The following is a 14791-nucleotide window of genomic DNA, read 5'->3' as shown; positions in this document are numbered from 1 at the left end:
TACACCAGGCCAACAGGCTTCAATGGAAGCTTTTAAATTTTTTTTTTTTTTTTTTTGAAGTGACTGTCTGCTGATTGCAAGAAATTGCAACAGTAATTGGTGTGAGTAACTCCCTGCATGGCTGAGAGCGAGTCAGTATTAAGCACAGAGATCTTTTACCTGTCTTGCTGCTTGGGAGTTTTTCCGAAATCTCAAAAGCTTAACTTGTGAAGGAGAAGCAGGCAGGTTTACAGCATGGTCTATTTTCATGGAGGCACAACCCTCTGAGCTGTTGGCTGCTGTTTGGTAAACCTCTTCCACTGCCTTGTAGGAGCCATCAGTGTTACCAATGCTGCACTCCTACACTGAAGTAGTAAAATTTTCGAATCAATAATGCATGACTTGGCTTCTAATAATGTAACACAAACAAACTATTAGTTAAACAGCTGGCTTCTGGCTCTAAATGTATAATCGGAGTTAATTGAATCCTTGCTATTTTATTTAATCGTTAATAACTACCTAATAAACTCTGGAGGTGATTAGCAGCAGCAGTAACTGCATTTGTCATGTCTTATGTATGAGAAGATCAAGGTCTGTTTTCCAAGCATGAATTGGCTTGTATCAGGCCAACTACATAACAGCAAAGTTCAGGTCAGTGTATGACAAGTAAATATCTCACCTATGCCAGACCAGCTGCTAATTTTGCTGTGTTAAGTGGGCCTTCATTTCCACTTTAAAAAGTGCATTGTCTTTAATGAATTCCCTCTCTAAGAACAATTTAAAAACACAGTTGTAGCGTGAAGTGTTACTATTCAGTAGTACTATGAAGTACTACTATTAAGTGTACTTAATTGCATGTTGTAATATTAAATTAAAAAGGCTATTTCTCTTAATAGTAAACTGGGAAACGGTTTGGAGAGCCAATACCAAAAAGAAATTTCGCGTTCACACCAACATGAACAGGAATGTTGGACTTCTGCGGATCTTCCCAGGAATCACCGCTGCTGCTGTAAGTGTCACTTGTGGTTTGAAAGCAAAACGAGTGAGAGGCTCCAAGTCAGAAATATAATTTAATAAGAAAAAAGGTAGAAAAGGTAAAAATAAAATAAATGCGATAACACAAAGGACCACTGACAGAGTCAGAATACAACCTGAGCAGGGTGGTGGAAGCAGTCCAGATGAGATGGTCTTCCTGAAGCAGTGATCCTGTAGAAAGGTCTGGTAGCTCTGCTCCTCTGGGAATCCAGTGGGTCAGGGCTGCTTGCACTGTCCCACATACCAGCTTATATCCAGGTGAGAATGTGTGGCTCCTCCCCCTGGGCAGAGCATCTCACAATGGGATGAGGAGTGTGAAGTGGGTCCTTGATGGCCCATTAAACAGAGATAACCCCTGGAGGGAGTTACCTGTGAGTCATGGGCCAGGCGTTGATGGGCCATGAGCAGAAGACACCCCAAAGGCAGGGGCTTGGGAAAACACTGCCCCACCTGGTTTCAAAAGTTCATGAAGATGGTGATAGAATAAATACGTTGTGTACATCCTACACTGCAACCCAGGACATCACTTCATTTTGGAAATGGGTAAAGTGATGCTCAAATACTTGTAGGAAAGCTGCATTGTTTGGAGCAGTGGTTGGGGTTTGGAGGGAAGGGAAAGGATCTGTCTTCTGATAAGAATTTTTTTTGAAATATCAGGGAATTCAAAGGCTATTTTCATATGCCATAAATGATTGATAAAAGCTTTTCAAATATCTTTTGTATAAACTGCCTGGGCTCTGGAACTTACAATTAATTTTATATCAGGACTCATAAATAGGTCAAGTGTGGTTTTCTGGACAGGTGCAAGCTGCAGTAACTAGGGAAATATTCTCCTGCTGCATATTGAGGAATATTAATAGATATCTTGTCAAAGAATAGACAATATGGTGGGTGGAGTGTGATTATTTCTACAACTCATGCTTCTTTTTTAAGGTTCATTTCGTCTCACACTGATAAAGAACATGACCCTCAGCATTCATACAGAGCTGAAAATGTAAAGTGGGATTTGGCTGCTGAAAAATGGAAGTGGAATTTTTTTGCCTTTAGAAATTATTTTACAGACTGTGATTTTAGGTAAATTAGTCTTTAAATTTTTGTCTAATATTAGTTCCATTAAATTGACAGGTCTTTTGTGGCTCTTGCCTTCTTAAATTGAATCCAGTAGTTTAAGCAGCACTCCCCAATTATATCACTATTCTTTTTAGATGAATATGAACAGATGGAAAGACAGAGGGGTGGTATATTTGCAATAAAACTCCAACTGCATAGTTAGCCTCATGGGGGCTTACAGTGTATTGCATTTAGCATATGTGATTCAGCAAGGAAACGTCTAGGTTGTTGAAAATACATCTTTCTAGGAAGAGAAATTTGCTAGGCATTCTCTTATACTGAGGCACAATATCTATTTCAATATCAATTAGCCCAGAATCCATAGTGCCTCTGAGTTAAATCAATTTGGTTTGGGGTTAAAAAACTTCATGCTTTTGTTAGAATGTTCTTTCCTGAAAGGTGAAACACTCTGTCTCTTAGGCAGACATTGGTTAGCAAAACTCTTTGCTAAACCAAAAAAAATCTGGCCAGGGGTGTGGTGTTCTAATCTCAGTTAATAATTCAATATTTATTTCATAAGTGTAAATGTACCTTTTTGCTGCACCAAACAGTGCTGCACCAGTACATCCTGTTAATGGCACTTCAACAGTAGCATCTTTTTTCACATCAGCTAATGACTGTACAAAACAGTTTATTTTAAAATGTAATCCACTAGAAATTTTAAGAAAGCCAGAGAGGGAAAGTCTCATTTTCTTAAAGCTTATTCTACAGTCTCAGTTACTGCAAAAGGGGAAGCACAGAAGGGTGTAAGAAGACTATAGCAGGAATTGACCACTTTTAAAAATGCTGTGCCATATTGTGAAAATTTCAAGGATGATCTAAACATACCTTTTGTGTCTGTTCCCTGTCTTGTTTTTAACCAGGTAAAAGCGTTTCTTCAGCCTCCAATTGAGGGTATAGTACTTGAAACTTATGGAAGTGGCAATGCCCCAGACAAGAGAGAAGATTTGCTGGAAGAACTGAGGAAAGCAGCTCAGCGCCAAGTGGTGATTCTGAACTGCACCCAGTGCTTACGTGGGTCTGTTAAAACAGTCTATGCAACAGGGCAGGTGAGGGGTGTGCAACCATTTCATTCCCCACTGCTGTATAAAAGAAACATCCCACTGATGCAACTTGTTTTAAACTTCCAGTAGTCCCAGTGTATAAAGCCAGGTTTACTACCTGTAAAGTTGTTGTTCATAAAATAACTGCATCTGAAAAATCTTAAGCTGGAAGCATTTAAACACATATCTACAAACAAGATCATATTACTCCTGGTCTGAATGGTCAAAACAGGCAGCTCAAATCACAAATTAATGATTGCTCACTCTCGTCATGTGCAGCACTCCAGGATACTTTGCATTAGATCCGTAGTTTGTCTCTCAGAGGGATTCCATTGAGCTAAAAACTAGCTTAGGGGTCAGATGATCAAATAAAGTAGTATTTGATAGGATAACAGTTGCTTAGCTACAATGTAGGAGCATGAGGAAAGCCTGTAGATGCAAGCAATATTCCAAATCCCAGTTCTTTATTTGACTGGAAGTACAACTGAATTCAGGGCAAGATTGGAGAACAATATCCAAGGAATTGTCTGTATGGAAGAATGGAAATCAGTTTAGTTTAACCCATGAGGGTTGGCTTAAAGCAAGTTTTGTGTACATACTGTTAATATTCAGGACATTTTGTACTGTGTTTCTCAGCTGTGTACCAAAACACAACATCACAGGGACTAATAAGAGCACAAAGCCATGTAAGAATATGTATTAGTGCTGCATGTATTAGTGTGAGGGAAGCTGGTTTAACTGGCCTTTAGAAAAGGACCAGACATTAAATAGCCAAGAAGCACTACCAGGGGGTGACTCATCCCTCTGCCTTGGACACCTGGTTTTGTTGGGAGCAACCACGCGTCTGGCAGAGCCAGACTGTTCTTTGACTGCATGGCAAACCTAAATACCCTGGTCTGGTGCTGAAACCTGCCTCTTTTAGCTTTGCTTTTGACACAGCTTTAAGTAATATTTGCACAAAGTCTGTTTTGAGAGGAAAGAAAAGGAGATTGTAAGATTTTCTTTATACCTCCTTAGTATCCAAACTTGGTATTTTCTGATATGGACAATTATTTGGATGTTGGTAAAACTTTTGTAGAACTTAATGGAGATGTTTTAAGAATTAGTGACTTTTGCAAAGATCCCACACTTTGTAGCAAATACTGTAAGAGTATACAGATTATATAGAACAGCTCACTTGGAAGGGTTAAGCCAATAAAAGCAGTTAAAAAGCCAAAAAGCAGTTGAGCCAATAAAAGATACCAAATTTATATTTGAAAAACAACATGAAAATGAACCCTAGGTTTTATGTGATCTTCTGCTTGAAATGAACTGCTAAAATGTACAGAAAGAAGAACAAAACCTTTTTCCTATGCTCTGGTTAAAAGATTCTCCAAGTAGACACCTAAAATGGCTTTTTGCACTCTGATCCAGACTCTTGATATGTTGAATTGAAAGATTCTGCTCAGGTCTTAGTGAACCACTTTAAGGCTATGTGGAAATGTGTTCCCTTCTGGCTTTCATTTTTTATATGGAGTTTGTACTATGTTGCTTCAGCATCAGTTGTTAGAGGCTGCCCTATTTTCTTGGCATCTTTTGAGGAGAACAGTGACCAAGGCAAGTCCCACAAAATTGCTTCATGCTTGTTCTTTTACTGCCTTCTCCTTTTCATGAGGAGCTGCTCAGTGGAGGAATTATCATGAGTAAATTCTGTAAAGTTGCTGTAATTTTAATTTTGCTTTTATTTTTCTTTAAATTAAATATTTCAAAGGTCTTTGCACATGGCTGGGCCAGTTTTTACTCATTTGAGCTAGTCAGGTACGTCAGCTGAGTCCCTGGCTTCCCTTGAAGAGTTTGTTTTAATTAACTGAATGTCTGGCCTCTGATCCATCTACACAGTAGAAACTTATAATTGAGGGGTCTTTAGGTATGGGAAGGAAGTTGGGAAATCCCTTCCTCCTCCTCATTCACAAGCCCATTGGAAAAGCTGTATCTGTTCTTTGGTTAGCTCTGCAGTGCAGAAAGTATTTCTCACCTTCTCTGTATATTATTTCCCATGGGGCTTAAAAAATATGTTACTCTGGGTCTCCCAGAGGTGGTTAATGAGCTAACTAAGGCTCTGTATCTTGCTGAAAATATTAGTTAAGGCACAACAAGTTTTGAAGCTGAAGCTTGTATACAAGGTATTTAAAAGTAAAATGCAGTGCAAAGAACCTACTTCAAAATGCTTTACTGTGAGGCATCACATCATGGCAAAGAACGTGATCTGTGATTTGCCCAGGTACAGTTTAATGACAAGAGATGTGAAATCTCCTTTGTGTTTGCTGTCTTGTACAAGGCTTGCTGATCATAGCAAAGATCCTTCTTCTTTTTGCTTTTGTTCAGACTTTTTTTTTTTAAACTACCAAAAAGATAAGTTGAAAAGGTCATCTTTTTCAGTTGTTCTTGTCAGAACTGTGTAAATTACATATTTTAGTTGTATCTTCTAAATCATACACTGCTAGTGCAGCCTGCAAGCATCTGAAAGCACTCCTGCTGTGAGCATGCTGTAGTGCTGGAATTCATCCAAAGCAATGCCCCATAAAAGAATGGTAAATATGTCTGTGTGAGAACAGCCTACTTGGCAGTGTTCAAAATGCCACTGGGTTAAAACAGAGTAACTGCAGCTTTTCAATAAAGGGAATCTGACAATTCTGCAGATAGCTGATACAGACACCTGTAACCTTTCCCTTTTAGCATAGTAAGTGACCGTGGCAACCATTTGGTGGAATTCTTCAGTGTTATTGCAGGAAAAGGAATTTAAAGTAAAAGTCATCTTTATTCAGATTGCTCTAGTATTTGCTTGGTATTTGATAACTAAAAGTACAAAAATTACAGTGGCAGTAGGAGGACCAAGAGAGTGGAGGCATGGCTGCATGCTGCATTCTGTGTAGCTACTCATCTTCCAAACACCTTTTCTGTATGTGCAGGTATTTCTGAATGCTGTGTTAATTAGAATCATTATTCCTTTTTATTCAGACTCTCGCTGATGCTGGAGTAATTCCTGGAGGTGATATGACACCAGAGGCAGCCCTAACTAAACTGTCATACACACTCAGCAAGAGAAACCTTAGCTGGGAGGAGAAGAGGAAGGTAAATATTTCAGTGTGACCTTGAAATACTTTAAGTTTTGCATCTACTGTGCTAACTTCTGCTTAGCTTCATGCCTTGAGCTTCTCTCTTGCCTTTAAAAGCAGTTGATTCCACAACCATAGTGTGAACAGCACATGTTTTTTTTTCTTACAGAAAATACTATTAAGCAAACAAATTATGAAGATAGGGAAAGAATTCTCTGTATAAGTCAGGTGAAGACCATGACTGAGCCACAGAAATGCCATCTTTAAATGGTAGTAGTCTAGCTTGGACACTTCTGTACTGAAAACTCTGTGTGGAAATTCTTATGGGAGACAGAATCCCAACGCTGCTGAAATCAGCAAAGATCTTGTCACTGATCTTAGTGTGGTGAAAATTTCATCCCAGACTCATTCACACAAAGCTTATTCTGAAAATAAATATTGCCTACAGCCTCTTCCTTTACAGCATTACTCATAAAAGTATTAGATTTTATTTCTCTAAGAGGAGATACACTTTATAATACATAAAAAGTAGAGGATTATTCTAGAAACAGCTGTAACTCTTTTTAAAATCAGAATCCCTTTAACAATGTTCTTACTATTCATTGGTTGTTTAATCAAGGCTTTTTTCCATGCAGGTTACATAGCTGTTTATCATGTTTCTTTTCTACAACGAATATATAGCTATGAATTAGATAAGGGAGCAGCAGTCTGCAGGAATGCATGAATTTCTGTGCTTGTATGTAGTGAAATCTAAATCCTGACACTTTGGGAGATGACATCATGATGAGTCACTCTCCAGAATTAACACTGTAGGCCTATGTGTATCTCATGATGGTGCTTTGTTTTTATTGAAACCATAAAAAACCTGATCGTTATTTCATGCTCCACATCTTCCAACCAGTAGCAGCTCTTGAGACAAACATATTTGGATATCTGTGATGCCAAGTGTAGTGGCTGGAAGTACCACTTACTGTGCTTAGACGCAATTTCAGCCTCTGAGCTTGCAGTTGTTTGCTGAGGCTGAAAAATGGGAGGAGGAGGAGCTGTGTGTGTGTCTTTGTTGAGGATGCCCAGGACATGGTCTGTGCAAGGACATGCCTGGCAAGTGACACAGTGCTGTGAGGAGCAGGGGAAGTGGATGTGTTTGTGCATTTGTACTTCAGAAACTCCAGCTCTCCACTGATACCCCTTTGGTATACTCACTGACCCTGGAACACACACACACCAGCTTGTAGTTTTTTTAATGCAGACTTTAATCATCCTGCACAGAGGATTATTTGACCTGGGACAGGAGAAACCTTCCCAGCTGGCATCTTGCCTGGGTGTATGAGTTAAAACTTGAGATCCAGTTTGCTGAGGTGAGATAGCTGACTTACTCAGGTGAGGATTTGATGATAAGGTGTTTTAGGTACCATGTCATACAAGATAATTCTGCATTTTCATGTGCTGCCCTTTGGATTGTGCTACGCAGTATTTGTGTGGTGGTGTGCTGGACCTCCTTTATATTATTTGAAAAACAAAATAACTTTTGCAATTTCTTTGAGTTATGCAGGATTGGTTTCCTGATTTGACTCATTGTACAGACCCACAAACAATTGTGCTGGCACAACTAAGGGAACAGCATGCTGCATTGCCTGGGCAGGAATGAGTTATAGAGACCAGGAGAAGAAGAAAGCCTGGAAATATGTTGTCTGTGGCAATATCTTCAGCTAAACATATCACCAAACAATAGTCTCCCAAGAGACAGAAGCTCTCCTGAAGCTGGCGTGGTTATTTTAGGATTCTTTTTCAACATGAAGAGCGAGGAATGTGCCCTCAGACACATATAAATGTCAGAAGAGCTGGTAGGACTGAATAAGGCACACAGGGTTCTGCACTGGGTGCATTTAGCACAGGTGCCAATTGCTAAGGTTACCTGTGTAAAGCAATGATCTCAACCTGTCAGATTCTAAAAGTGTGCCAAAGAAGTTGGTATCCTCTGAGTTACATGTATATGGGACTCTTCCAGCAGACAGCTATGGTGTTGTCAGCTCTTGGAGGGTTTTTTTTAATAAAGGGCATGCCTAGACATAAGTAAACCTGGGGCATTCCTCCTGCCAACATCACATCTGTTTCTTGCAAACTTTCACAATCCTGCTTTTTAAAATTCTAATTGAAATAGCTATGTGCTTTATAGCTGCATCAGCAACCTTTCCTGAAAGAGTGCCAGTGTGTAAAATTGTCAGAAATGAGGAAACTAGTTGCTTTTTCTTGATGACTGGCTTCTATCTGTGTTCTCCAAGTTTCCCAGAATCTGTCGTTTAGAGTATTTTCATTTCTTTATTGCCCTATTCAAGTATTTTTACACATGAATTGGCTGACCTTTTTACATTTTGATTTGGGGTATTTTTTTTCCCAGTTTTATTGGAGGCACAGATCCTGCAAACCGTTACATGCTTGTTTGGATACTGAATGATTGGTACTTCTCTTGGATTTTCTGCATTCAGAGTTGGATCTATGTCCAAATTTTAACAAAATCATGGCTAATGGAGCTGTCTGAAAAACCATGAAAATACATGACTGTCTACAAGGCAGCACTGGGCTTTGTTTTGAGGTCTATGTACATAGTCTGTGTAGGAGTCCTGAGGTTTGTGAATGCTGGCAAGAGGCGGCATTTCAGAATATTCTGGTCGTAAGCCTCACTCTGCTCATTGCTCATTACTCATTATCTTTGTGTTTTTAAGTAGGCTGCAGTTTACCCCACTAGGGAACTTTTGTCTGCATATTCTAAAATTTGGGGTGTTTTGTTATGTGCTTATTTTGGTTTTCTTTGCTTTGGAAGAAAGTTTTGTTTGCCTGTCTCTCTCCCTCCTTTGTCTTTTTAAACGTGCAGTCTGCATGGGACAGTAACTATTTCTTTAATCTTTTGTCTGCATTCAATTAGTTTCCATAATTCCTCCAAACAATTTTCTAACTTGATTCTAAGTTGGTTTTTTTTTATTTATTTATTTTATTAGACTACCACAGTATTTTCCCTCTGCTAACAAAGGGTCTGACTGCTTGCTTTTCAGATGCTGAGTGAGAATCTAAGAGGAGAAATGACTGTTGTACCCACAGGAGCCAAGATTTCTTTGAGAGATAGCAAGTTTATTCAAGTGATTGCCAAATCTCTAAGTATCAGCAGCAAGGAGGTATATACTTCAATATTTAAAATTAGTATCATGTAAAGCTGTAAACTGAGTTAAATGAGCCTAGATGAAAGACAAACAGCAAAGCTGAAGGAAAATTGGAATATGGAGTTAGGGAGAAAGGACACAATGACAATTCTATAACTAAAATGTTTTTAATTAAAAACATAGTAATTTTAATTTTTCCCCCTCTTTGTAGCCCCATCTTGGGATTATTTTCTTGGCTAGCCTGTTGCAATAACAAGCCTCAGACAGATGCTATAATTCTGGGTATCAATGATATGAAGAAGTGCTTTATATTTTTGTCAGCAAATGTATTGACAGTTTGGAGCAATCCCAATAATAATGGGTAAAACAACTTAATTGTACGTGCAGTCATAGAAGGCTGATATTAAGGAAGCATTACACAAATGCAATTTGTGGTGTTTAGCCCCTCCCAATTAGAAAATATAATATAAATATAAATTAGATAATATAGTACTGGTTGTACAAATACTCAGTTTTCTCTTGGCTTGGGTTCAGGGAAGATGGGATATTTATTAAATAATGAATACTGAATGTACTCTTTAGTTATCTTTAGTAAGCATAAGACATGGGAGAATATTCAGGGGGCCTAGGAGGCTTGTCAATGTAGGTTTGAAAGTACAGGTTACACAAATATCTGAGGAATAGCATTAATAAAATTGATCCAGTCTTGAGGATATAGTCTTTTCCAACTCCCACCAGCACTGTTTCTCTTACTCTACTGATGTGTAGCTATGGCAGTACAGAGATGGCAATTAGTGTGTGCACCTTAAATGGTTTATAAAGATATCAGGTACTTGTAGTATTGCCAGGGAGCAATATAAATCTTATGGATGCGAGACTGACAAAATGAAAAATAAACATGAGACTTCTTTCCTTCCAAGAACTAAATGCCACCATTTCTAAATATCCAAATGACTAATTGGATTCTTTATGTGAAAGTAAAGGCAGTGTTTTTACGACTTGGGTGTCAGCCCCATTAGAGGCGAGGCCAATATTAAATGTTTAATTTTATTTCTTTCTCAGGAGTTAGAAGCTGTACGAGATGCATTAATTCCACCTTTGGCTTGTGCTGCAGCTAAACTGGGTGACATAGATGCACTAAGAGCCATAGCAGAAATGGTAATGTAAAGTGAACACTGTGTAGAAAACATTAATTTTTAAATAGAACTGTAATTGATGATAGGACACTATCCTCATGGAAAGTGACAACCTAAGCTTTAGCGTCAAGGTGCTATGACAGTTACAAGTGGTTTCTAGACTTCTTGGTCTTTGCCTTTCAGAACTGGTATGTTCTTGTCCCTCTTTGGTTTTCAGCTGTTTACATTTTCTTTTGAACTGTGAAAATACAGGTAGATTAAAATGCAAGTTCTTATCTGTTAACTTTGGAACATTTTAAAATGATTTGTGTTGCTTTCTTTTCTCTTAACCTTCTTTATGCATATTCATAGTATCCACCTTTTGGATGTAAATCTATCAGGAATAAAAAAAAAAGAACTTGAAAATTATATTTAAGCAAAACATAGGTGCAGTGCTAATTCAGGATATCTGGCTCTCCCCAAAGCTCTGACTTCGGTTATATCCGAAGAAGAAACAGGTATTTCCCTGTAATTTCTTTTCTTTTTTTCCCTCTCTTTGCCTTGGTTTACCCTGCTGTTGAGATTTTGATAATGGGCCTCAAGAAATGATAAATATATCTTGAAAATAAGAATTAACTAAGACAAGAACAATTAGCAGGCTGTGGACACAAAGCTGCTGAATGGTGTGCTGTAATAAAAAACATATCTCAGTAGGAAACACGCAAGAGGTGGAATAAATATCTTTATTGGCACTAAAACAATGCTGCAAGATAAACTTTGACAGACTTAACAATTTGGTGGCAGAATTAAAATGTGATGTATACATCCTACTGTGCGACGTTTGCAACTGCTTAATGTGCAGCCATGTTCTTTTTGGCATGTGAAGGATGTGTCCTTTTGTAGGGTGGGAACCTGAGCTGTGGGGACTACGACGGCCGAACTCCACTGCACATTGCAGCCTCTGAGGGGCATCTGCCCTTAGTGGAGTATTTGTTGACGTCTGGCGCGACTGTTTATGCCAGAGACAGATACGAATCTACCCCGCTGATGAATGCCATCAAGTTCAGGTAATGAGTTATGTGCTGCTCTACATGAAGTTTACAAACCTTTTGTCATTTTGGATTTCAGCTCCATCTATCCCGTGTTCTGGTCTTGTCTGGCCTCAGCAGTCATGTATAAATGACAGCAGTTAAAATAACACATATCAGCTTGTTTCAAAGGATGTGACTAGCCTAAATGAAAAGATTTTTTAAAATTATGTGGAATGAAAGCAAACAACTTGGTATGCATGCAGAATTTTAGCATAAGGTAATTATTGCTGTCCTCCTGCCAAGACTTTGTCCATAATTTCAGGGCTCCACTCTCTATTCTGAAGCTTCCTTATCAAACAGAGCCAAACTCCTTTTGATTGTCAGAAGTGAGAGTGCAGGACCATGGCTGTCTGTTCTTTTTCTGCCCTTCCCTTTCTCATCAAGACCAGACTGTTTCATTTGGCACAAAATATACCGGTAGGTTGACATGTTTTAATCTTCCCCTTCCACCAGTGCTTTCCTGAGTCTCTTGCTGGATGACTGGTTTTTTGATTTTTTCCCTTCCACCCACTCATAATTATATGGGATGGTTGCATGGCTCTGCCTGCTTTGTGGATTTCCTCTTCCTGCTGTTATGAATGTCAGCAGTTCTTGAATGGTAGTCACGGACTTGCACTTTACTGGTCTCTTCCATGTTGTATAGTCCTAAGGAATGGCCATATCACAGAATATAAAAGTTATCCGTCATCAGAATTTAATTTTCTAAGATTTAGTTTGTATAGCCTGGGGATTCATAGAGCCATTGGTCTTCCAGCATGTTAGAAGCTGCACACCATAATCTCTCCTTGTCTTTGATCCATTTTCAGCTCTTTATCTCATATTCAGTTTGTATCATGGCAGGAGAAAAGCCATTTTTTTCTGTAAAAGGGCTCAAAGAGATTGAATTTTCATGGTCTTCCTGGGTTAATGTCCCCAAATATTCCTACAGCTTTCTAATGTTGACAGGTTTACCTGGTCTGTCAAGCTGGAGTTAGCTCCCTGGGAGGTCTGACAGTCCTGGATTACCATGGGCTGCAGGAATAACTCGAAGGCTTCTTCTGTTTCAAAGATTAGATGCAGAAAACACGCCAGGCTCTCTTACTGTGAGAGCTGGAGTCCGGCGTGGCCGTGCTGTGCTATTGCCATTCCTCTTGCATGGTCCTGAACAGCTTTGTGGCTGTTGCTTTACCTCATGAATATATAAGCTCTGCAGTCTTAAAGCAAAAACAAGCCCAACAGCAAATCAAACAAATAACCTTGGAGTTGAATAGAGGTGGCTCTGGTCCAATGTGAGAAAATGCTAAAGCATTAGATACTATTAGACGTTCCTGCAAATCAGGCACCTACTTTTTTTACCGCACCCATCTACCGCCTGAGGAATTTCACATGAGCTTGTTGTTTGGATTCCTTAGAATTGCCACTCCTATATTAAACTCCTACTATGACTTTTAAGCTCTTTAAAACTGCACACCCATTTTGAAGCAGGGAATTGTAAAAGGAAACTGCGCCATAACCATTTTCAGTTTCTCTTTTTGTTTCTACTGTTGGAATGAGAGGAAGAGTTGACTTAGAACTAATCTCATAAATGTGTATTTATGATCTGCTGTGTATTAACACTGAATTTCACACTGGTAAGCATATAAAGGAGAATGCTAAAGAGCAGACAGCTGTATATGTGTGTAATTAGATACCCACTAAAAAGATTTCTGCTACAGAAGTATTTAAATTCTATTTATTAAACACTTGCAAGCTGAAAGTAAAGAGATTATCCTGATAGAAAATGGCAGAGCGGGAAGGGGTGGGGGGGGATAACTGATGATAATGAGTAGTCAATGCTTTAAACTGTTTAATATTGTAACTTTCTCAATTTTACTGAACATTGCATCAGCTTAATCCCATTTTCTGAGAATTAATATTTGTTTAATTGGCATTTAACTGCAATACAGTACCCACTCATCTTAAAAATAGCTTTCTTCCAGTCTTTTATGTAACATTTCTCAGTGGCTTGCCTTTTAACCAGCATGCAAACCTGTATAATGATGACTGATTTCTCTGTTCCATTTATTAATTTATAAAGATGATCAGGAGTAATGTCTCTTCTTAAAAGCTTCTTAACATAGCACTGTCAGCTGATAGACCAGTGACTTGATTTATGCCAATGATAGTCTCTTAAATTTTTTGACTTTAAGTGACTCTTTCTTTGTTTCTTTCTAAATAAGAAATAAACTACTGCATTTCCACTTTTTCATTTGTAACTCTGCAATTTGCCTGTAGTCTCTCTCACTTTATGCATGAAGCTAAACAGACCACTGTTATTAATTTAGGCCAGTTGCTTGACATATCAAAATAAGTAGCATTCCTTTAATTTCTTACAGCACCCTCAAGGGATAATTCATTTTCAAAACAATAGAATAATATTTTTTTAATAACAGAAACTCTCTAAGCAGGAAAATGTCTTGAATAAAAATTGTGTATATTTTAAGTAGTAAAAGTGCTTCCATTTACTTGTAGAGCAGTGGTAAAAGGTTGAAAATGGGGAGTTGCTTATACAGTGCTGTGAGAACATCAGATTAGAGGTAGTAAAATTACCTCCCACGTAAATATGAATTTAAATACTTGATATTTTGCAAGGTTACATTTACATTACTTCAGGAAATATAAGGCAGAGAGAAAATCTAACCACCATTGACTCCAAGAACCACACTGAAGCCTGTCCTTACAGGGAGCACAAAATTCCCACTGATCCCATGCAGAAAACTGAACAAGTGAAACTAAGCTGGTCCTGCCATAACCATTCTGGTTGCCAGGGGAGCAAGCGTGAAAAAGAATGAAGCCAGTCAAGTTTGGATATACATTACACCTGCATTTCTTTAACGAGAGTTGGTGGAAGGTGTGCACCCTAAGGCTCCAATCCTGCAAACTCTTACATGTGTGTTAATTTCACATGTATGATTCATCTCTTTTGAAGTTGATTCACTTTTAATAAGTGTCTGCCAGATGAGGGCCTGGGATGATGGGTACTGTACAGAACCTGGATTCCTGTGAATCCAGAGCCCTCATGAACTGGTAAGTGTGGATGTCTTTACCTGGAACTCAGACTTTGAAGACTGCACCAAATCAGATATTCTGCTATTATTATATTAAAATATTAGTATAAATTCAAGTTTTAATATCCAGTGTTATCAACAA

General features: G+C 38.5%; 1 protein-coding gene across 2 annotated transcripts in view; it reads left to right on the top strand.

Annotated features, from left to right (window-relative positions):
* The window catches only part of ASPG (asparaginase), a 46865-nt gene that overhangs the window by 18831 nt on the left and 13243 nt on the right, over positions 1–14791 (top strand). The window contains exons 7-13 of one of the 2 annotated variants that reach the window (XM_083864070.1): positions 876–988; positions 2988–3173; positions 6165–6278; positions 9313–9432; positions 10480–10575; positions 11436–11599; positions 11886–12040. In XM_083864070.1, coding sequence (XP_083720196.1) covers positions 876–988; positions 2988–3173; positions 6165–6278; positions 9313–9432; positions 10480–10575; positions 11436–11599; positions 11886–11940 — 848 coding nt within the window. In that variant the 3' untranslated portion in view covers positions 11941–12040. The remainder of the gene's footprint in view (positions 1–875; positions 989–2987; positions 3174–6164; positions 6279–9312; positions 9433–10479; positions 10576–11435; positions 11600–11885; positions 12041–14791) is intronic. The other variant, XM_083864069.1, reaches the window with a different exon arrangement.

The sequence above is a fragment of the Zosterops lateralis genome (assembly GCF_965231275.1).
Source record: "Zosterops lateralis genome assembly, chromosome: 6".
NCBI classification, from domain to species: Eukaryota; Metazoa; Chordata; class Aves; order Passeriformes; family Zosteropidae; genus Zosterops; species Zosterops lateralis.
This window is presented reverse-complemented; position numbering and strand designations above follow the sequence as displayed.